Consider the following 24,628-nt stretch of genomic DNA (forward strand, 5'->3'; position numbering starts at 1 on the left):
GTTTGTTGTTGTTTTTTTTTCCTCCATTAAACCCTGATGACTGAAGTAGTCTTCTTTGGTGTCACTGCAATCTTCAATGCAAATAGAGATTGGGTAGTAAAATCCTGGGGCAGGAGTAGGTAGATATGTAGATGATCCAGAATCATCTATTTCTTTTTGACTTTTTATTTTGAAATCGTTTTAAATTTAGCAGAAAGTTGTGAAATAGTACTAAGAACTCCCATCTACTTGTCACCAAGATTCATCAGTCATTATTTGCCATATTAGCATTTGCACTCTCTGTATGCATATTATTTCTTGTGCATTGCAGATATATCCCCTTCTGTGACTTTCAGATCAAAATGAAAATGTTCTCCTTAAAAAAAAAATCAGAACATAATAAGTAAGATTATAATCCCCATTGACTGACCACTCTCAATCCCAGTCCTTTTACTCTTCCTAGGGCCAGTGCCATATAGAGTGTATTCTTCCAGACTTTATAGGCATTAATTACATTCTTATATGTGTGAAAAGTGAAAGTCCCTCAGTCATGTAATTACATTCTTATATGTGTGAAAAGTTAAAGTGAAGGTCTCTCAGTCATGTCTGACTATTTGCGACCCCATGGACTATACAGTCCGTGGAATTCTCCAGGCCAGAGTACTGGAGTGGTAACCTTTCCCTTCTCCAGTGACCTTCCCAACCCAGGGATTGAACCCAGGTCTCCTGCAATGCAGCAGATTCTTTACCAGCTGAGCCACAAGGGAAGTCCTCTTATATGTGTACTCATGGAAAACATACAGTATTATGCTTTTTAAAAACATTGATGTTGTTGTTGGTCGTGTAATGTTGATGTGGAAAAGATGCTTAAATAACATTAAGTCAGAATATAGACTTTTAATTATAATTTAGTCTCAACTATATAGACTTGTCTGTAAGTAATGTTGGGAGGTGATAGGCTAAATGTTCGGAGAGGGCAGTGGCACCCCACTCCAGTACTCTTGCCTGGAAAATCCCATGGATGGAAGAGCCTGGTAGGCCGCAGTCCATGGGGTCGCTAAGAGTCGGACACGACTGAGCGACTTCACTTTCACTTTCCACTTTCATGCATTGGAGAAGGAAATGGCAACCCACTCCAGTGTTCTTGCCTGGAGAATCCCATGGACGGAGAAGCCTGGTAGGCTGCAGTCCATGGGGTCGCACAGAGTCGGACACGACTGAAGCGACCTAGCAGCAGGCTAAATGTTAATTGGTTACCTCTGCCTGGTGGGATTTCAAGTAATTTCATTTTTTCATCCTACTTCATACTTTTTTATACTTTGAACATTTCTACAGCAGGCAGTTTGCATATTGGGGTTGGGAGGAGGTCAACAAAATAATTTGGAAAAAGGTAAACGAAGCCAGAGGAGTGATGGGGGTTTGTAAAAGCAGAGCTCATTGAAGATAGATTCCAACAAACTACCTGGTAGAAAGGGTGGGCACAGAGGGAGAAGATTCCATTCCATTCCAGTGGGAATGGAGGGAAAGCCTTCACTTCTTGTCCTGTTCCCCCTGCTGGGCCCAGGAGGAGCAAAGACATATGAAGATCATAGATGAGACCATGGCCCAGCTACAAGACCTGAAGAACCAGCACCTGGCCAAGAAGTCAGAGGTGAATGACAAGAACCACGAGATGGAGGAGATTCGTAAGAAACTGGGGGGCGCCAACAAGTGAGTGGGTTCAGGTCTGGGCTTGGGGGAAGTATGTATTATGGGCAGCTTGCTGGATTTGGATCTCACCTATCTCCCTGAATCTTCTTAGGGAAATGACCCATTTACAGAAGGAAGTGACAGCCATTGAGACCAAGCTTGAACAGAAGCGCAGTGACCGCCACAACCTGCTACAGGCCTGTAAGATGCAGGACATCAAGTTGCCACTGTCTAAGGGCACCATGGATGATATCAGTCAGGAAGAGGTGAGTATCATGGCTGGTGGTGGGTGTGGGCAGTGAACAACATAACCAGAGATGGAGGATGAAGGTGGCCAGGGAGGGCAGGTGAGAGAGAGAAGGATGGTGGGTGAGGGTGGTGAGTGACAAAAGGAGGGATGCTGAGGAGATGAGGCAGGGTGAGGCTGTGAAGACAGGTAAGGTGAAAGGTAATAGCCTTGATGTGAGAGGGCAGTTTTGGGGGTAGGGTGTATGTTAGTAGGTGGAGAGGGAGGTAAGCCAGGAGAAGAGGAAATCATTCATGAATCTCAGGGACCTGAGCTAAGATAGTTCCAGCAGATTATGGATATTGGGTGTTGTTCAGTCACTCAGTCATGTCCAACTCTTTGCAACCCTATGGACTGCAGCATGCCAGGCTTCACTGTCCTTCACTGTCTCCCAGAGTTTGCTCAAATTCATGTCTATTGAGTTGGTGATGCTATCTAACCATCTCATCCCAAGAGCAAAGGAAGATGGAAGCTGAGGGTCCTCAGGGATGGTAACTTAGCTACAGTGAGAGAGGATGGTCAGGAGAGGATTGGGTAAGGGACAGCAGCAACGCAAAGGTGATGAAGCATAGTTATGGGAAAGGGACAGACACAAGCCAATAGAAGAGCCAAGGCATTTTATCCACTGGAAGTGAGGCTTGATAGCAAGAGGGCGGGACTGTTAACTGAGAGGAGGTCTGTAGATATCTTATCTTTCACCTGAACATGTATCTCAGACCTACATGTGTTTCTCCCTCCTTTCTTCCCAAATAGCTTTCCATTTAATTCAGAAAAATCTTCTGAACACTGGCAGTGTGCCAGGCATCATGGTAGCACATGATATAACTACTTCTAATCCTAAGCACAGCCTTGCCAGGCAGGCATGGTCCCATGTTACAGATGAGGGTTTGTGTGTTTCAATGAGGATTTGAGCAACAGCATGTCTTGCCCAGGGTCACACCATGAGTCAGTGGTAGAGCCCAATTTTGAACTCAGGGCTTTCGGCCATCAAAGCTGCTCTTCCTTCTACCACAAGTGCTTTCTATCAAGGTGCTTCTCAAAGGCATCAAAGGCTGCCAAGAAGCCCCCCTCTAGAGGAGTACTCTTATGGCCAGTCAGCTGCATTTGACTCTCCCTCTCACTATTGCAGGGTAGCTCCCAAGGGGAGGATTCAGTGAGTGGCTCCCAACGGACTTCCAATATCTATGCACGAGAGGCCCTCATCGAGATTGACTACGGCGACCTGTGTGAGGATCTGAAGGTGAGGTTCAAGCCTCGGGGGTGGGGTCATCTTCCCAGCTGTCCAGAGAGAGGGTCAGCCCATCTGGGGGCCCTGTGGAGACAGACCATGTCTGGAAAGAAGGGCAAACTGGCAAGGGGGTGGAGTTGTGATCTAGGTTCTCCCCTCATATGCACACACAGACACAGGCACATCTTCTACCCCCAACTCCCAGCTGCCCCCGTCCCTGCCTGTTACCAGTCTCCCCCTTCCACCTGTGTACACATCTCAGCCTAGATACATGGAGAACAAGCTCCTGTACAGTGAACAGATAAACTTTGGGGGTTCCTCAGGGCTCTGTCCCAGGCATCCTTTCCTTATGTGGGGTTCTCATCCTTCATATTTCCTCTCCCAGGACTTCAGCTGCTATCTCTATGCTAGGTCCCACAGGTACCTCAAACCCCAGCCTTCCTCCCCAAATCTGCCTCTTCAGTGTTCTTGACTCTCTCTCACTTTGCATATTTAATGAATTAGCAAGCCCTGTCGATTCTACCTTCCAAATGTCTACTGAATTCTACTTTTCTCTGTTTGTACTGTAATCTAGTGCAGGCTGCTTTCACCTCTCACATGGACTACTACAGGAGCCCCCTGAATAGTTTCTGATGCTTTCCAAGCTATCATTATAGCCAGGGGAACTTGATATTTTAAAAAAGCTTTTTATTATGGAAACTTTCAAACAGATACGGAAGTAGAGAGAATGATATAATGAATCCCAGGTACCAGTCATTCAGCTTTAATAATTAGCAGCATATGGTCAATCCTGTTTTTTATACCCTTCCCCCTCCTAATTGGCAAATTTAAAATCAAATTCTAGGTATTTCATTCATAATTACCTCAGTATTTATCTCTGGCAGGATTCTTTTTTTTTTTTTAACGTAGCCACAATATCATACCAAAAAATTAGCACTGACTCTGCAATGTCACCTAATAGTCAATAAATGTTTAGATTTCCATGAATGTCCCATAAATATCTTTTTAAAAAATGTGTTTTTAAATCAGGATTCAATTGAGGTCCATGTGTTAAAATTGGTCTCTTATGGTCTATAACATTTTCTTATCCCTTTTTATTTTTTTCTTCCTCTTTATGATAGAAAGTGGGTCATTCATTTCAGTTCAGTTGCTCAGTCGTGTCCGACTCTTTGCGACCCCATGAACTGCACCACGTCAGACCTCCCTATCCATCACCAACTGCTGGAGTCTACCCAAACCCATGTCCATTGAGTTGGTAATGCCATCCAACCATCTCATCCTCTGTCGTCCCCTTCTCCTCCTGCCCTCAATCTTTCCCAGCATCAGGGTATTTTCAAATGAGTCAGCTCTTTGCATCAGGTGGCCAAAGTACTGGAGTTTCAGCTTCAACATCAGTCCTACCAATGAACACCCAGGACTGATCTCCTTTAGGATGGACTGGTTGGATCTCCTTGCAGTCCAAGGGAATCTCAAGAGTCTGCTCCAACACCACAGTTCAAAAGCATCAATTCTTCAGTGCTCAGCTTTCTTTATAGTCCAACTCTCACATCCATACATGACTACCAGAAAAACCATAGCCTTGACTAGACAGACCTTTGTGGACAAAGTAATGTCTCTGCTTTTGAATATGCTGTCTAGGTTGGTCATAACGTTCCTTCCAAGGAGTAAGCATCTTTTAATTTCATGGCTGCAATCACCATCTGCAGTGATTTTGGAGCCCAAAAAAACAAAGTGGGTCATTGGTCTTGTACAATTTTCTATACTCTGAATTTGACTGACTGTGTCCCATGGTGTTATTTATCATGTTCTTCCATCCCTGTGTTTCCTATAAACTGATTGGTAAATCTGTGGTTTGATTGGATTCAGGTTTATTTTTTATTTTTGGCAAGAATATATCATAGGTGGTGCTGTGTACTTATAAACTTCCTTTTGCATCACATCAGTAGACACTGAATATCAGTTCTGTCTTTGTAGTGATAAGATTTGATGAATACACGACATTACCTATGAAATACTAAGATTTTATATCCACCAATTATATGAAACACTGATGCCAGAGGAACATGTTAAATAAAGCACAGGGATACAGTTAGCTAAATCCAGACTGTGGAAACCTCAAAAGGACAAAAGACCTGGTCTCTTCCATAAATAAATGGGAAGAAAGAAATAAACAGAAAGGGAGAACTTTTATAGACTTATGAAACAAATCAACGAGCTAAAATTTGTCGCCCTCCCTTGAATCCATTGCAAAGAAAAGAGAGGCAGGGGAATTTATAGATTAAATGAGAATTAAGAGACATACAACCAAGTGTAATGTGGGCACGTTATGTGGAACTTGCTTTGAAAAACCTGTAAAAATTTTTACGTAGCATGATCAGGATGATTTGAACACTGTCCAGATAGTTTATGATGGATGTTCAGGAATTGCTGTTAATATTTCTAGGTGATAATGGTATTGTGGTAAAAACATTCTTAGTTTTACAACAGTGGTTCTCAATGGGTGGGGTAGATTTTGCCTCCCCAGGGGACATTTGGTAATGTCTGGAGATACTCCTTTCACACCCACTTGTCAGAACTAGAACAGGGGTTACTACCAGTATCCAGTGGATAGACACCAGGGATGCTGCTAAAATCCTACAGTACACAAGGGACACTACCCACAACAACAAATCATCTGGCCCGAAATATTAGTGCTGAGATTCAGAATCCCTGTTTTATAAATACATACTGAAATTATTTATGGATGAAATGTCTGAGATTTGCTTGAAAATAATTGAATATAGAAAGGAATTGGGTGTAGATGGCAGCGTATTGGCCATGAGTTGATAATTATTGAAGCTGATAATAGGTACGTGAGGGTTCATTTTATCATTATCTGCATTTTTGTGAATGTTTCAAGATTTACATAATGTAAAGTTAAAAAAGAAAAACAATCATGATCACCAGGTTAAGGTGTTGTTAGCCCCATCAGTTTTCTAAGGGAATTTTATCAAGTTCCCTATCAGCCTTTCACAGCAGGTTTTAGCAGTCATTAACAAATGATCATTGCCTATATCTATTAAGGGCTGCAAAATGGTAATTTTCTGATTTTTTTCATTCCTTCTATGTTTATTAATTGGATTTCTAAAAAGAACTTTCTCACATCAACTGTTTAGTTCCTTTGAAATACAGTTAGTACAGAAAAGGTAGAATAAATACTTAATTCCTTGCCTTTATTTCTCAGCTTTTAGAGTTGGTTGCCCTTATAACCTTTAAAGGTAATCAGTAAGGTTTCTAATTTATATTTTTTATGAATTTAAGTGCTTAAATACATTTTGGTATTTTTCAGTCTATTTGGAGTCATTTTTCTTTCTGATACTCGTAGTATCCCATTCTTGGCCATTGGGAGCCACTTCACATTAATTTTTGCTGTTCTTAGTTTTAGGTTTTTATTACAGAAAACTTCACATGCATAAGTAAAATAGTACAGTGCTGCCTCATGGCCATCACCAGTTTCAGCAGTTATCAACTCATGGCCAAACTTGTTTCATGTGCACCCCCGCACACGCCATCCTCTCCGCCCTCCCCACCCCCAGGATATTTAAAAGTAAATTCTGGACACCATGTCATTTCATTTGTATTGTAAATATTTCAGAATGTATCTCTATAAGAGAAAATTCTTCAAAATATTTAGAATTATCATACCAAAAACCCAATAGCTTGACATTGGAGTTATATATTATTATATAATTCCTTAATATTATGATCAGTATTCACATTTCCTAGATTATTACACACACACACACTTTGCTTGTTTGAATTGAGAGTCAAATAAAATGAAAGAGATAATTGATTTAGTGATTGGTTGATGTCTCATTTAATCTAAAAGTTCCTCCTGTCTATTTTTATTTTTCTCTACAATATTTATTGTTGTTGAAGAAATTTGCTTATTTTTCCTGAAGGATTTTCTACGTTCTATACTGTTGATTATGTCCTGTGGTTTTTAAAATATTGCCCCAGAACAAAGCAAAAAAATGAGTTCTGCTAGACCCTGTAGTTCCTGTAAGTGGGTAGTTAGATGTTGATCAGTGCTGTTAAATACAGATATAGTATGAATCACATGTGTAACTTTTAAAAAGTGAAATTAATTATAATACTATATTTTGTTTAACCCAGTATATCCAAAAGAATTAACATTTCAATGGTAAACATTATAAAATTTATTGATGAGATATTTGACCAGCTCTCTGTACTGAGTTTTCAAAATTCATTATCTGTTTTACACTTCTAGCATATCTCCATTTGCATTCTAAATTTTCTTCAAAAATACTTGATCTGTATTTAGATATCCTAAAATTTACAATTGAAAACGGAGAACCACATACCCAAGTTGTTCCAAATATACTTAGAAGTTTCGTAGTAACTGAATTATCAGTTTTTAAATTTAAATTATCTAACATTCAGTAAAATAAAAACTTTAGTTCCTCAGTCACACTAGCTGCATTTTTCATGCTCAGTAGTGATGTGTGGCTTATGGCCAGTATATTGGACAGCTCAAATCTAGAGGTTTGATTCGATTCAAGTTTTGGGGTTTATTTGGTCAAGACTGCTTCAAATGAGGTCGTTACTTCCATCAAGAGGTTTATAACATCTGGTCAGTAGCTCTTTTTGTATAGCTTGCAACCATGATGGTTATTGCCTAGACCCATTATATAATTTGTCGAGGGTTGCAAAATGGTTGTCTTATTCTATCATTTCTTTATTGGCTAGAACACTGTAAAGAGATTTTCTCTCATCAATTATTTGGTTACCCTGGGGTATTTTGTATAGGAAAGGCAGGATATATGTGCTGGATTCTTTCTCTTTGTCAGTTTATAATGAGTTGGTTCTTTGGCATTCTCAAGATATGGCCACCGAGTTGTTTTCATGTTGTTATGAACTTTTAGATTTAAACATTTGATGTGTTGCACTCTTATTATTATCCTTCTTGTTGCATGAAGTTGTTGGCATCTTTGGCCCATGGGGACTCATTCAAATTGGCTTCTGAATAATTTTGACACAACTCTTGTACTCTTTGATATCTTCCTTGATTTCTGGTGTGTCCATCCAGGCTCATCCTTTACATTTTCCACCCCAGATATGGAATTAGCCATTTCTCTGAAAAGCTCTGACTTCTTTTTCTCAGTTCAATTCAGTTCAGTTGCTCAGTCTTGTCCATCTGTTTGCGACCCAATGGACTGCAGCACGCCAGGCCTCCCTGTCCATTGCCAACTTCCAGAGTTTACTCAAACTCATGTCCATTGAGTCAGTGATGCCATCCAACCATCACATCCTCTGTTGTCCCCTTCTCCTCCTGCCTTCAATCTTTCCCGGCATCAGGGTCTTTGCCAATGAGTCAGTTCTTCCCATCAGGTGGCCAAAGTATTGGAGTTTCAGCTTCAACATCAGTCCTTCCAATGAATATTCAGGACTGATTTCCTTTAGGGTGGACTGGTTGGATCTCCTTGCAGTCCAAGAAACTCTCAAGAGTCTTCTCCAACACCACAGTTCAAAAGCATCAATTCTTTGGCACTCAGCTTTCTTTATAGTCCAACTCTCACATCCATACATGACTACTGGAAAAACCATAGCCTTGACTAGACGGACCTTTGTTGGCAAAGTAATGTCTCTGCTTTTTAACATGCTATCTAGGACTTCCCTGGTGGCTCAGATGATAGAGCGTCTGTCTACAATGCGGGAGACCTGGGTTCGATCCCTGGGTCAGGAAGATCCCCTAAAGAAGGAAATGGCAGCCCACTCCAGTACTCTTGCCTGGAAAATCCCATGGGCGGAGGAGCCTGGTGGGCTACAGTCCATGGGGTCGCAAAGAGTCAGACATGACTGAGCGACTCCACTTTCTTTCTAGGTTAGTCATAACTTTCCTTCCAAGGAGCAAGCATCTTTTAATTTCATGGCTGCAGTCACCATCTGCAGTGATTTTGGAGCCCAGAAAAATAAAAGTCAGCCACTGCTTCCACTGTTTCTCCATCTATTTGCCATGAAGTGATGGGACTGGATGCTATATCTGTTCCTCCTAACCTTGTATTTCCTATAAATTGGAAGTTTGAACTGTTTTAGAGGCTTGATATGTTTGGGTTAAGTAATTTTTTGGCAAGAACATTTCACTGCATATCATCCCCCAGCCCCATCCCTGCCCCTGGCTGTGCTGAGTGATTTGCGGAATCTTAGTTCCCTGACCAGGGATTGAACCTGGGCCATGCCAATGAAAGTGCTGAGTCCTAATCACTAGACCACCAGGAAATTCCCTAGTGTACTTTATATTGCAGGAGGCACGTGTCAGTGTCCTACTATGCATGATGCTAAGTTTGAGCCTCAGTTAAGGTATCTATTGCCAGACTTCTCAATAGTAAGCATACACTTTTACCATTGTAAGTAATAAGGAATCTTTAGGGTGACTTTTTGGCATCTTGTGAATATCTTGTTCCCCTAATATTTCTTTTTTAACCCAGTGGCTTTCACATTTTGATTCAACTTAATTTTGTTTTATAATTATGTAAATTCTTCATTTGATTCTAAAACCAGAAGTATAATACAAAGTATGTGAAGAGAAGTTTAGTTTCTTCTCTTGTCTAATTTCACCTCCCTCTATGTGTGACCATTTCAGTTTTTGGATTAGCATTTTGTTGTTGTATGTTTAAAATACAAACATACTTAAATGCAAATATATTCACATTCTCTCTCTTAGATAAAAGATAGCATTCTGTTGTGTACCTTTCATATTTCTACTGAATCCATGAATCACTCCATAGCATTATATATAGAGAGGGATGTTCAAAAAGGTTTTTTTTTCAAAAACATATATGTGTGTGTGTGTGTGTGTGTGTATCCTTCCTGTGCTTGAAGTCATTCAGTGGCACCCTCACCTAAGATAAAGCCCAAATGTCTTACAAGGCATAAAAGACACTTTTATCATTGAGCTTCTTCATGTGCCTCCAGCCTTGCCTCTGTGTAGTGCACGTGCATGCGCGCGCACACACACACACACACACACACACACACACACAACAGTTGCTACTGTTGCCATGTTGAATTGCCCTTTATTTGGCACTTTTTTTTTTTCCCCTGCGCCGCTTGGTTTGTAGAATCTTAATTCCCTGATCAGGTATTGAACCCAGACTCCAGCAATGAAAACACCAAATCCTAACCACTGGACCACCAGGGAATTCCCATTTGGCTTTTGAAGTTCATTAAAGTTGGCTATTCTTTTGAATTGCTTTGATTTCCTTGAATGAACCATGGATAAACCCTGGTTTTGCATGTGATATCTGCATAGAAGACTATTCCCTCTCTCCATTCTCACCATTCATCCTATAGGCCTGAGCTTAAAAATATTCCTGAAAGCCTTCCCTAACCCGTATCTGAGTAAGTGCACTTGTGTGCTGACCCATCATCGTCTGTTTAACATTGTTTGGGTATTCACTATATGAGATTGTTTACTTATATACATTCCTCTGTTATTCCATGAGCTCTATGAGTACAGGAGCCCAGGCTCACGGGATATGAGGGGCCAGTGCCTGGTGTTGGAAGGCATTTAGTAATATTTATTGACTAAAAGTGACAGAAAGGCACAAGCCCAGATATGCATTGCAGTATCCATAAGACTTAAAACCAAGTTCAAGTGGAATTTGCTCAGGTGTAGTGATCTGAGCAGAAAATATGCATTGTCTTATTCATTGTACAGCTGTAAATGAAGTCCAGACCACCCTGTGTGGGAGCCTATAGGTCACTCTGACATGGTGCTCGCTCATGACCTGGGCTGAGAGCCAGAGAGGGACACCATCAGCTGAGAGATGGAGAGGCTGACAGGGCCTGGAGGAAGGGCTTTATTATTGTTGTTCAGATGCTCAGCTGTGTCCGACTCCTTTATGTCCCCATGGATTGCAGCATGCCAGGCTTCCTTGTCCTTCACCATCTCACGGAGCTTGTTCAAACTCATGTCCAGTGAGTCAGTGATGCCATCTTGTCCTGTGTCATCCCCTTCTCCTCCTGCCTTCTATTTTTCCCAGCATCAGGATTTTTTCCAATAAGTCAGCTCTTCACATTAGGTGCCCAAAGTATTGGAGCCTCAGCTTCAGCATCAGTCTTTCCAGTGAATGTTCAGAGTTGATTTTCTTTAGCATTGACTGGTTTGATCTCCTTGCAGTCCAAAGGGGAAGGGCTAGAGATGAGAAAAGTGACGTGAGCCTGTAATTTCTAGGGACAGTGGGAAATGGTTACTTTGGTCAGGATCTGATGAGAGGAGCAGGGTTAGGAAAAAGAACCTGCCTTCTGCATGGGAGCAGGCCCCCGCTGGATCAGGTGTCTCTGTAGGGGCCTGGCCCTTCTTAATGCTGCTGGGCCTGGGCTTTGCAGGATGCCCAGGCTGAGGAGGAGATCAAGCAGGAGATGAACACGCTGCAGCAGAAGCTGAATGAGCAGCAGAGTGTGCTCCAGCGTATTGCTGCCCCCAACATGAAGGCCATGGAAAAGCTGGAAAGTGTCCGAGACAAGTTCCAAGAGACCTCAGACGGTAAGAGTTTCTTCTTTTACTCAGGCCTAAGATGAAGGCTGGAGAAGGCAATGGCACCCCACTCCAGTACTCTTGCCTGGAAAATCCCAAGGACGGAGGAGCCTGGTAGGCTTGCAGTCCATGGGGTCGCTAAGAGTTGGACACGACTGAGCGACTTCACTTTCACTTTTCACTTTCATGCATTGGAGAAGGAAATGGCAACCCACTCCAGTGTTCTTGCCTGGAGAATCCCAGGGATGGGGGAGCCTGGTGGGCTGCCGTCTATGGGTTGCACAGAGTTGGACACGACTGAAGCGACTTAGCAGCAGCAGCAAGATGAAGGCAGGAGTCTGGAGGTATGGCAGGGGCCTATTGTACATACCAACAGCTCCTGTTTTTACATGCTTACTCAAAACTCCCAAGAGCCCTAAGTAGTAGGGAATTATCACATCTGCTTTAGAGTAGAGAACTGCTGAGGTTTAGAGAATGAATGACCTGCCTAAGGTCACATAGCATGTGACCAGCCCACTGGACACAGGTGATTATGGAATTGTCTTCTTGGGCCCCTCCCCAGGCATTCCTCCCTGTGGGATGTTCCTGCTTTGTGTATTGTTACTTGTTTTTGCCAGAGCATGGATCTCAGCCCTGGCAGAGCCTGGGTACTGAGGGGTCACCTGTCTTTCCCTTGTGGTAGAATTTGAGGCAGCCCGAAAGCGAGCCAAGAAGGCCAAGCAGGCATTTGAACAGATCAAGAAGGAACGCTTTGACCGCTTCAATGCCTGTTTTGAATCGGTGGCCACCAACATTGATGAGATCTACAAGGCCCTGTCTCGTAACAGCAGTGCTCAGGTAGGCTGGAGCCCCTTGCCCAAATGACCCCTACCCATCCTCATTTGACCTTCCCTCTAGGCTTCCTGTCCTCATCCCCATCTAGACCTGACCCATCTCCTTTCCCCCTAGGCGTTCCTGGGCCCTGAGAACCCTGAGGAGCCCTACTTGGATGGCATAAACTACAACTGTGTGGCTCCTGGCAAACGCTTCCGACCCATGGACAACTTGTCAGGGGGGGAGAAAACAGTTGCAGCTCTGGCCCTGCTCTTTGCCATCCACAGGTAAGGCTGTGCCCCCTGCAGGGCAGTTGGTGGAGACTGTGCTGAGGCCACTGGAGGCTCTGGGGTCCAAGGATATGCATAGATCTGCAGAGGTGAAGATGATCTGGTGGACTCTGGATTGCATCTGTTTCCCTACCTGCTGCAGCATATCTGTCCTTGGTTTCCTGGACTTATCTTCCCAATCCACCCTCATCCATTCAGCATGCCCTCCCCTGCATGTGTTCAGTCCCACCTCCAAGCTTTTGCTCACATGGTTGCTGGCTCATAAGCCCTTTTCATGCAAATCTAGCTTGGCCGTCACCTACCACCCCTTCACATTGCATTCTCCTCCTCCTCTTCCTCTAGGAAGCCTGCTTCAACCACTGTGGCATATCCTTACCTCCCCTTCCTAAATGCCAACAGTACTTGAATCTGACTCCCCCCTACAACTTGGTGCTTGATTGTACAGCATCAGTCAGTGAGCATTTCTTGATGGCTGCTCTTTACCAGACCCTGTTGGGGGATTAGGGACACAGATGAGTCAGACATGGTTTCTGTCCTCAAGGAGCTCATGGTCTAGTGGAAGCCAGATGTGTAAACAGTGAGCTAAATGTTGTAACTGGGTGAGCGTGTGTGCTGTTGGACGCACAGAGGAGAGCCACCAACCCAATCTGGGAGGGTGTGGGTGGCCAAGAAAGGCTTTCAAGGGCAGGTGACACTTGAGTAGGAAATGCAAAGGATAAGTAGAAGTTAGCCAGGGAGACCAGTAGGCATTCCAAGGCAGAGGGTACAACATGCGCAGACAGGGAGACATGGTGTGAGTGGGTAGGTGGGGGTCGACCTCCAGGTAGCTTGGTCAGTATGACCAGAGCCTAGGACAGCTTTATCTCCTCAACTAACCTGGACACTCCATAGAGGACCATGTCTTTTGGTTCTGCGGGATCCTGGAGCGCAGAGATGGATGCAAAGCAGAGATGGATGGATGGATCCTGGAGCACAAGAGAGTTCGGTTGGTGTACTGGCCTTTAGGGACTCAGGCAACATTCACACCTGGGGTTTTTAGTCTCTGAAGAAACGGAAGGGGGTGCTGGCCTGTGTGATGGGCCCTAGGGCTGTCATGCCCTACCTCTGCTCCCATCAGTATCAGCTTACCTACCGGTTCCCTCCCAGCTACAAGCCAGCCCCTTTCTTCGTCCTGGATGAGATCGATGCTGCCCTGGATAACACCAACATTGGCAAGGTGGGTGCAAGGAAAGTGGGGCCCGGGAAAGAGGCCCCCAAGTTGGGGCTGGGTTTCTGGGAACAACTCCTGAGTGTGCCCTAGCCGTTCCTGCCGCCTGTTCTCTGTGCCCGGGAGGCTGGGCCAAGGGTCATCCACACTGTACTAGTCAGTAGCCTCCTCTCAGCCTCTCTTCCCCCAACCCTCCACCCGCTACCCTACCCCCCCACCCCCCCACCTCTGGTTCTGACTGTATAAGCCAGGGAGTGTTAGGGCTTCAGCCCTACTAAATGCTCGGTGGCCCCTCCCACAGGTGGCAAATTACATCAAGGAGCAGTCAACTTGCAACTTCCAGGCCATCGTCATTTCTCTCAAGGAGGAGTTCTACACCAAGGCTGAGAGCCTCATTGGAGTCTACCCTGAGGTAGGGCGGGCCTGGCTCAGGAGCCAGCCCCCACTCCCTGCCTGACTCCCCAGGGCAGGAAGGGAAGGCTGCAGTGGAGGGGCACGGCGGGTGGGGGAGCATAGGGACTCAGTTCATGAACAGCCTTGTTGGAGCCCTGTCCTGGAGGCTTACCAGCCCAGCTGGGCAGGGCCATTGGATTTGGGGACAGGTAGAAAGGCAGGGCAGAGGCACCCAGACAGAGAAAAGAACAAAAGTACAGAAATAGGCAGGTAGAGAAGGCACATGGGACTGAGCAAATCTTCTCACACCCAGAGAACCAGAGCCTGGGCTTTGGGCAGGTATGTAGGGAGGAGGGTTTGAAGCTCCCCAGTCCTAGGGCACTAGACCCCTCTTAATTCTCTCCTTACAATTTTATTTTTCTTTTTCTCCCTCCTCCTTCAGCAAGGGGACTGTGTGATCAGCAAAGTCCTGACCTTCGACCTCACCAAGTACCCAGATGCCAACCCCAACCCCAATGAGCAGTAGCAGTAGTTCTGCCCTCCTACCCAGTCTGGATCCTTAAGCTGCCCCTCTCCCAATCTCTGGATATTTGGTTCCCAACCTTCCCCTACTTCCTGTCCCTGTTTGGTATAATCATGGGATTTAGGCACTGCTATCAAGCACGAAGAGGAACAGAGGTGATGTTAGTTCTGGAGCAAAAATTCCTGAGCTTCAGGGAGCATCCTGGCCTCTGGAAGGAGGTGCTGAGCTGAGCTGAACTGAGCTGAACAGGGCCATCTGTCCATCCCCTTTCCTCCCTTTCAGACCTTCTCCCATCATCCATAATCATGGGTTCTTTGGGCCCCCTTGCATTTTGCTTGTGTGTGGGTATGTATGTGTGTGTGTATATATGTCCACATGTGCGTATGTGGGTGTGCTTGCAAAATAATACAGATATTAGAGACCCATTTTAGAAGGAGCCTAGGCTGAATTTGATTCCAAGAGAGCTTAGTATGACAGCACCCTGGAGCTGGGCAGAAGTATTCCGGACCTCATAGGATTCAGGCAGTTACGTGAAACTGCCCTCATTCATGTTTTCATTCATTTTGTGTGTTCATCAGACACATACTGAACACCTGTTTGTCAGACTCTATGCTAGGAATACAGAACTGAGTCAGACATGATCTCTACCCTCCTACTAGGAAGATGCTAGTTCATGAGTTCCCATGGTTAGCTGAATCAGGTATAGGTGCTTTGAATTTGAAAAGAGGACGATCACCTCCAGGCCTTCCGGAGGTCACTTTTGAGCTGGACCTTAAGTTGGTAGGATTTGGTTGGGTACTAGGAGCAGAGTCTGGGCTCTGAGGACAGTTCTAGCCCCATTTTTTATTACTTTCTAGTTTGGCGCTGGGCAAGTCATTTGACCTTTCTGTGCCTCAGTTTCCTCATTTATAAAATGGGGCTAACAGTATTTACCTACCTCATAGGATTTAATGATGTCAAACTCCTCACTGGAGGCCTTATCCTTGCTTAGAGTCCAGTAGGTGCCAACACCTCAGAATACAAGTCTTCACATGCCTAACGCCTGAGGGCTTCTGATCCCAATTGTTAAGGACAGAAGGAGCCTCCAGATTTGGGAGATGGTGAATGCTCTGGTTATTGGAGAAGTTCCAGGGCATTTATGGGGTTTACCTGGTAAATGGAGGGCACAAGGAACCCTATAGCTTAAATCATGTATAACTGAGTGCCTAGATCTCAACCTGGGTTGTTAGGAGGTAGGGGAGAGGTAGCCTGGGCCACATCCTGGCTGAGTGCATGCAATGTTCCTTTTGGGAAATAACTGTTAGTTGCAGAGGCAGCTCAGTGTGCTGCCAGGAGATCAGTCTTTGCTTCTTCACATATACCATCAGACCATCACCTTGTCCTCATCTATATACTACATTTTTGTTTTTTAAAGGTTTAATCAATTGTAATTACCCAAGTAATGAGTGAATTTTCTTTTTAAGAAATTAGATTGTTACAAATAACAGTAGTCATTCAACTACCATTCTCCCATCGCATCTTAATTGCTGTAATGTCTGTTGTACATCCATCTTAACTTTAAGACTTTTACATGTGAATTCATTGAATATATTGTGTTTAATGCAGATGATATATTGACTCATTCTGCAGTTTTCTTTCTTTGCTTAGCTATATTTTTGAGATCTATGCATGTTGCTAAATGTAGAAGCAGTTCATCCTTTGTAATTGTTAGGTAGATTGCCATTATGTGACTCTACCACATTTTATTTACCCATTTCTCATGTGATAGACTGTTTTCTGTTTTTGCTTTTATAGGATGCTAAGCAGGAGCATTTGTGTGTGTGTGAAAACTTACCTAGGGTAGATTCCTAGAAATTGAATTGCAGAGTCATAGGCTATGTATACTTTTGTTTTTAATAGATAATTCCAAATTGCCCTCCCGTACTATTTACCCAGTATTTTTCTTGAGGTTGTCTTAGGTCTAATATTGTTATCTACTTTAGTTTCATCCTAAGTAGCGATAACCATGAAACAATGGGTTTGATGTGCTAAGTATGTATTTTCTAATACATATTAAAAGGGACAACTATCAAGACAAAATAAATGTATGTGTTCAACCAAAGAAATCACATACCACTTGTGGTGTGTGTGCCATAATTTGGGAAATGCTGGCATATGTGGAAAAGCACAATTTGGGAGTCACCCTGATTCAAATCCTAGCTGCAGAAACCTGAGCCCGTTATTTCACCTCCCTGAGTCTCGGTTTCCTCACGAAGGAAAGGAGATAATATACACCTACCTTGCAACCATGTAAGGAAGATGAAATATATCTAAAGCAATTTGGCTAACATCTAGATCATCACAGGCTTTTAAAGGTAGTAATTGCTATTCTTCCCACTTTACAGATAAGGAGACTGAGGCCCAGGAAGGTGAAGTAACCCACCTACTAGGTAGCAGTGAAGGTTTGAACCCAGGCCCTCCATCGGTCTTGTGTTTTCTCCATTGTGAGGGTGGTTATCAACCTTGGCTGTTCACTGGAATCACCTGTGAAGCTTTTTCTTTTTCTTTTTTTTTTCTGTCTGCACTGTGTGGCTTGCAGGATCTCAGTTCCCCAATCAGGGATTGAACCTGGGCTGTGGTAGTGAAAGCCCGGAATCCTGACCATTAGGCCACCAGTGAACTCCCTCTTTTTCCTTTTTAAGAATCAAAGCAATATATACACCAGTTAGAAAATAAAATATTACAGAAGGGCTTATAATGAAAAGCAGCAGTTCCTTGCTGCACTCCCGTGTCCAAAGGATGTGGAGCTCCTTGCTCTGGTCCCACGCCTGGAAATCTAACTCAGTAGGTGTGGATGATAATCTGGGTAACTAATCCCTACCTCATGAGGTAGAAAGCATTACATAAATTGTCTCAGGCTAAGGCCCTGGCACATAGGAACAAAAGTGCTACAAAGGATTTAAATCCTGAGGCTCAGAGAGGTGAGATGACTTGTCTTGAGATCCCAGTGGTTCCGTTGCAGAGCCTAAACTTCAACTAGGATCTCCTCTGTTTGCCCAGTACTTTCTCTTGTGTCATACTGCCTCCTAGCCAGCTGGACCTGAGTGAAATCCCTAGGGCTAGTTGGGGGACACTAGGTTGACTCCCTTATGTTCTGGACCTAGTAGCCTTAGTCTGGGGACCCAAACATGAACCAAATCTTTATCCTGTCCTTGAGGAGCTCAGTGTCTAGTTGGGGAGGCAATTCATAAACCAATGTGATCAGCGTTATGACAGGAGCATGGATATAGGAAGGGCATCTAGCTTAGGTAGAGGTTCAGGGAAGACATCCTCTAGTCTAGGAGGTGAAACCTGAGCTGAGTCTCGAAGGACTGGTAGGAATTAGCCAGTTGAGGAGTTGGAAGGGATTTCCAGGTAGTGGGAACAGTATGCACAAGACCTGCGGTCAAGAAACAGCCCACCAGTTCAGAAATACTGAGCCATAAGGTTTCCTGGGCTGGGGAAAAGTAGCAGGAAGTGAAGCTGGAGAGGTAGTCAGGAACCAGATTTGAAGAGAGTCGTTAAGAGCCTGGCTATAGAACAGATTTACCTCTCAGAACAGTTTGGTTCCCTAACTGGCTGTATACCAGAAACACATGGTGCATCCTGGATGACACCCTCCACCACCACCACCTAAAAATTCAGTTTTCATAACTGGGTGGGGGCCTCAGCATCTGGAGAGCTTATAAATGTGAGGATGTAACTAGGGTGCAGCCAGGTTTGGGAACTGTGGGTTGGAGACAGCAGAGGAGACTAGATAAGAAACAAACCCCTTTCTGGCTGGCCAGTGTGGAAGCAGATTAGGTTAGATGCTCAAACTTTATGCTCCCTTAGTTTCCCAGTTCAATTCTCACAGTTTTATATTTGCCTATTTTATCTCTCCAAATAAGCTATAAGCCCCACAGGGGTGGGTGTGGGACTATCTTGCTACTAGTATACACCCAGCAAAAAGCACAGTACCTGACCCCAAATACGCATCCAAAAAATAGTTTTTCAGTGAATGAATGCATGTGTGAAGGAGAAAATGGAGACATATTAGTTAGGGAACTTGAAAATACTAGTCTACTGAAGGGCAAGGGCAGTGGGACTGGATTGGAGATGATAAGGTGTGAGCCATTAAAGGAAGAGATGAAGCAGACTTGGTGACTGATTATTGGATGTGAAGTGTGACTGGGAGGATAGAATGAATGCTGGTTAATAGCCAAGATTCCTACTCTGTCCCAATCATTCTCCTTCATCATCCATCTGAATCAGAATCTCCTTCCAGCCTCCTCAGCAATTGAAATTCCTCAAGTTAAGTAAACATTGTCTGTGTGCTGTGTGGTCTCCCCCTCCTCCCCAGCCATTGATTCATTCATTGAGTTCAATAAATCTTGGCTAAGCACCTCCTGTGCCCTTCCAAGGTGGGACTCTTGACTCCCTCTTTCCTACCTCAGATGTTTTTGAGGGCTTCCCCAGATAAGACTTACGTCCCTTATACAGTAACCTAAAGGGAGATACTCAAACATCAGACCTGTAAGGGAACCTACAGACTTCGTCCAGTCCCCTCCTGAGGCTCTCAGTGGGGAAGAAACTTGCCTAAGGCCCCACTACTAGGAAATGTAGGAGCCAGAACTGGAGCCTAAGTTCCCTTTCCACATTGCCCCTAGAGCCTTGATTTCTCCCATTGCAGATCAGAACAGGCAGAACAGGCCAAGGAGAAGGTTGGCCTTTGAAAGTCACTGGTACTGGACAGGCGAACAAGAAGCTTGCCAGTTACACTGCTCCCTTTTGGAAGCCCTCAGCAGACCTGCCATGCCCACAGTCCCTTTTAAGGGATTAAGCATGAGTTGCCATGCTCTGTACCATGTGACCTCACAATCCTGGCCACAGATGACGAAGTTGGGATAGTATCTTACTCATGGACAGCCAGTCTCTAAGCTGGACGATGGTTCTATTAGGTAGACTGATGTAAGAACTCTATCTCCTAGCCATGGCCTGTATGAGATGGTAAATGTATGAAACAATCAGATCCTTTTTCAGAGAGGCTGAATGTGAGGCATTCAGAAGAAGTGGACAATTAGAATTTAGCAAGGCAGATGTGGTGGATGAGGGATGTCAGAAACTGAATAGCAAAAACAAGGAGAAAGCTGCAAAAACCATGAGGCATGTGAGAATGTGGGGCCACAGGTAGCAGAAGCCATGAAGCAGCAAGACAATGGGCCAAAAGGACACAGAAGCCATGAAGCAATAGGAGCCACGATGTAGCAGTAGCCTAGAGGAACAGAAACCATGAGACAAAACCCTGAATCTGTGAGATCCACGAAGCAGCAGAAGGCTTGAACAGACAAGATCCATGTGGCAGCAGAAGAAATGAGACTGCAAGAGCCCCAAGGTAGCTGCAACCGTATGGCAGTGAGGCAGCAAGAATCAAAGAGGCAGCAGGATAGACCAGGCAAGCAGAAGTTACAGCACAGAGAAGCCCCCGATTAATTGGAGCTGAAGCCCCAGAAGCCAGGAAGCTGCAGGAGCCAGGAGGCCCAGAAGCTGTGCCCCGAAGGCCACTGGCTGGCGTGGAGGGGAGCAGAGAGAAGGTAGTCAGTAGCAGTAGGAGGAGTATAAACACTGCCAGAAAGAAGTTGAGTCACCATTTTGAGAAGCACTAGAGAAGGGAGCAACAGATGCCTGCAGCTGAGGGGGTGACAAGATAAGCCAGGCTCTAGCGCTGCTTTGGATCATAAACCATTTTCAAGTTTCTGTTCTGTGAGGCTGCCTATGTAGCTGTTTTTGTCTTCCTTATTTCCCTGTGAATGCTTCAATAAATCTCCATCACTAAGCTGAGTGTGTCTGTTCCTTATAATCTAAAAAAGATTAACACTGTGGTGTGTACTTTAGATGGGTGGAGAATAGGGCAGAAGATCTTACAGGTAGGTTTGAACCAAGACACAGGTGGAAATTCATTCTTCTCTCACACCCTCACTGGCACGGGAACTTTTCATTCACTTACTCATTGACGGCTTTTTCTCATCCAGTCATTCATTTATTCATTACTTCTGGATAACTCATTCATTCACTTATTATCATTCATGCAATAGTATAAGCATTTGCTCATTTGTTCTTTCCAGTATTCACTTAGTCATCACTTTGCCATCCATTCATTCAGCAAGCATATATTGAGCTCCTGCAGCATGTCAAGCCCTGTGCTTGGTTCTGGAGATAAGATATATTCCCTATACTCCAGGAATTCAGTTTACCTGAGGGCTCAGATAATTAAGCAGATAAGTGCATCAACTGTGACAAAAGAACTGACAAGTGTAGATGAGGCAGAGTAGAGAATATGACCATTAGGTGGTTCTTCCTGGGGTGGGGTGGGATGGAGGGAGTTTTCAGGAAAGCCTTAATAGAGAAGGGGGCACTTGAAGGAAGAATTTCTGTTTACCATGTAGAAACGGAGGAAAGAATACTGCCAACAGAAGAACTGCTTAAGAAAGATACATAGTGTGAAAGCACGTGGGTTTTGGGGGGACCAGTGGAAGAAGTGGAAGCCAGGCAGTCAAACTTGGCTTTCATTCTATGGGCAATAGGAAACCGAAGAAGGGTTTGAAGCAGAGAAGTGACAGATTGGTATTTTAGGAAGATGACTCTAATAGCTGGTATGAAGGATGGTTGGGGGCATGAAACATTGACATAAATAACATTTGAATAAAGAACGTGCATGTGTCATAGAGGGAGAAAGTTCTGCCAGTGGACTAAGGAAGACATTGGAGGAGGTGGAATTTGAGCTAAGCCTTGAACAATAGGGAAGATTCCAACTAATGGAGATAAGGAGTAATATTTTTTCCAAGCAAGTATGGCAAGTCTGGGTTAATGAATATTCCACTTTGACTGCAGTAAAGCTACATTTAAGGGAGAGGTAGGAAAGGAGACTCCAAGGTTTCTCAGATTTTTATATTCTGTTACCATTAGGTCTGCCAGGAACAAGGGTATTTGGGGGGAGGGAGTTAAGTGGTGGGCAGGAATGTCCTTTTTCTGTTTTTAAAAATTAATTTAAAATATGTGTTCATTTTAAAATAGAAGTAATGCATACACAATGTTCATAAAACAAATCAATAAACCAGTACCAAAAAAGTACTGACACACATGCCCCCATCCCTACTCTACCATCTTGTTATTAGCATCCACTTTTAGTTATTTCTTCTGATTGTTATTTCCATATATAAATAATATTCCATATGATGTGTCTTTCATGTCCTGCTATGACAGATAAGGATTTAGATAATTTACACCAAGTTCAACTCTTGTCCTTCCTCCTTCTAATATGATTTGGTTTCTCTGTTAAATAACTTCTGAGGGGCTTCCCTGCGTGATAGCACAGTTGGTAAAGAATCTGCCTGTAATGCAGCAGACCCCGGTTCGATTCCTGGATCAGGAAGATACCCTGGAGAAAGGATAGGCTACCCACTCCAGTGTTTTTGGACTTCCCTTGTGGCTCAGCTGGTAAAGAATCCACCTGCAATGTGGGAGACCTGGGTTGGGAAGATCTCCTGGAGAAGGGAATGGCTACCCACTCCAGTATTCTGGCTTGGAGAATTCCATGGGCTGTATAGTCCATGGGGTCGCTAAGAGTTGGACATCTACCATCTTGTTATTAGCATCCACTTTTAGTTATTTCTTCTGATCGTTGTCCCCACTTCTAAATAATATGCCATATGATGTGTCTTTTCTGTCCTGCTATGACAGATGAGGATTTAAATAATTTACACCAAGTTCAACTCTTGTCCTTCCTGTTTTTAATATGATTTAGTTTCTCTATTAGATAACTTTTCTGAATTTAAGCAACACTGGGATTCCTTGTTCCATGAGCGAGAGACCATTTTTCTGAACCAGAACTTTGTTAGATGAGAATACCTTTCCTATTTGCCTTCTTCCCCACTGTTCAACCTCTCAACTCCTATCATCTGGTCTTTTATATATCAAAGTTGGTAACATTGAATTCTATTCTGTAATCAGATTAAGGCTTTTTCTGTGTGTGTTGTCTTTAGTTTGATCCTAAAAGTTTAAAAGCAATAAACTATTATTATTAACATGACTAAATATTCATTGCAGAGCCAATTGATGTACTTTTATAATTTTTTCCTTGTAGCAGTTTTTCATCTTTTTGGAAGTTTCTAATTCTGTTTCTCTTTCACTATTTTACTTTTTCATATATTCCATTTTTTCTTCTCAAAAACCTCTATTACATTAGGTACATCAAGTCTACCGCCCCCCAAACAAAAAAGACCCTCTTGGAATCCTCCATCCCTTTCTCAAATCTGGACTAGTTGTTCTCCAGGCCTGATGCATGACTGTCATTTTGGAACTTTCCTTCACAGCTTTCCTTGCTTATATGACTATTTACTGGTGGTTCCCAAGGTTTTTGCTGTGTCTGTTTTTTTTCCGTTGTTTTGATAGTATACATCCTCAAGTAACTTCTCAGAAAGGTTGTATAGGAGATAGACTTCCTGGATACTGTATTCCATTCTTATGCTTGGATATAAAGTTTCATTTCTTATGGGCTTTTTTTTGTTTGATTGATTGATTGTGGTTTTGTGGCTGTAGCTTGAGGCATTCGCAGGATATTAGGATATTACTTCCCTGACCAGGGATTGAACTCATGCTCCCTGCAGTGAAAGCACAGAGTCTTAACCACTGGATCGCCAGGGATGTCCCCTAAAGTTTGAGATTCAAAGCCATTTTCCCACAGAACTTTGAAGTCTCATTGCTCTTATGTAAATATTAACTCATTTATTTCTTCTGTCTTTCTGGGACCTCAAAGACATGAATGTTAGATTTTTTTCTTATAGTGTTGCAGGTCCCTGAGGCTCTGTTCACTTTTTTTCTAGTCTATTTTCTCTCTTTTTCCAGATTGGGTAATTTCTGTTGTTCTATATTCCAGTTAACTGATTCTCTCCTCTGTCCCCTCCTTTTTTGCCATCCATCCATTTTGTTTGGGTTATTAGTATTTTTCAGTTCTACAATTTCCATTTGATTCTTCTTTATATCTTCTATTTCTTTACTGACAATTTGTATTTTTTCACTTGTTTTAAGCATATTCCTTATTGTCCATTAAAGCATTTTTATGATGGGGCTCCTTAAAAACCCTTGTCAGATGATTTTTAACATCTCTGTCATCATGGTGTTGAGTCTGTTGAGTGTCTTTTCTCATTCAAATTGAGATTTTCTTGGTTCTTGGTATGATGAGTGATTTTCAGTTGAAACCTGGGGATTTGGGGTATTGGGTTAAATATGAGGATTACTTAAATATCTTGTTTTAACTTGCCTCCTCAGACACTGTTCCAGCAGTGAAAGAGGAGACACTGACTTGTTACTATCAGATGGGCATGGAAGTCCAGTATCCCCACTCAATGTCTGTTCATACCCCAGAGAGAGGGTTTCCTCATTAGTCTTAGATGAGGGTGGGAGTTCTGGCTCCCCACTCAGCCTTCCCAAACACTACCCCAGTGAGGAGGGGAAGAGTTACTCTTTATAGCCAGCAAAGGTAGACGTCTAGGCTCCCCACTTGGCCTTTGCTGGTGGGACTACAGTTTTTCCTGTGGTGTTTGGCTGGAGTAGAATGGTTATTATCTAATTACCATCTTATCCAGCACCAAGTCTAGGATATGTGAGGTAAAAAGGAAACCAAAA

The 24,628-nt window shown here is 43.5% G+C and overlaps 1 protein-coding gene across 3 annotated transcripts in view; it reads left to right on the forward strand.

Moving 5' to 3' along the window:
- The window catches only part of SMC1A (structural maintenance of chromosomes 1A), a 47,406-nt gene that overhangs the window by 19,839 nt on the left and 2,939 nt on the right, over positions 1-24,628 (forward strand). The window contains exons 17-25 of one of the 3 annotated variants that reach the window (XM_086388648.1): positions 1,544-1,689; positions 1,781-1,934; positions 3,084-3,194; positions 11,574-11,730; positions 12,404-12,558; positions 12,670-12,821; positions 13,971-14,040; positions 14,333-14,443; positions 14,867-20,780. In XM_086388648.1, coding sequence (XP_086244774.1) covers positions 1,544-1,689; positions 1,781-1,934; positions 3,084-3,194; positions 11,574-11,730; positions 12,404-12,558; positions 12,670-12,821; positions 13,971-14,040; positions 14,333-14,443; positions 14,867-14,950 — 1,140 coding nt within the window. In that variant the 3' untranslated portion in view covers positions 14,951-20,780. Of the gene's footprint in view, positions 1-1,543; positions 1,690-1,780; positions 1,935-3,083; positions 3,195-11,573; positions 11,731-12,403; positions 12,559-12,669; positions 12,822-13,970; positions 14,041-14,332; positions 14,444-14,866; positions 20,781-24,628 lie in introns of those variants that run through there. The other 2 variants (XM_086388647.1, XM_086388646.1) reach the window with 2 other exon arrangements.

Source organism: Bos grunniens, chromosome X (genome assembly GCF_055505025.1).
Source record: "Bos grunniens cultivar Pamir isolate PY7600 chromosome X, Bosgru_T2T1.0, whole genome shotgun sequence".
Lineage (NCBI taxonomy): Eukaryota > Metazoa > Chordata > Mammalia > Artiodactyla > Bovidae > Bos > Bos grunniens.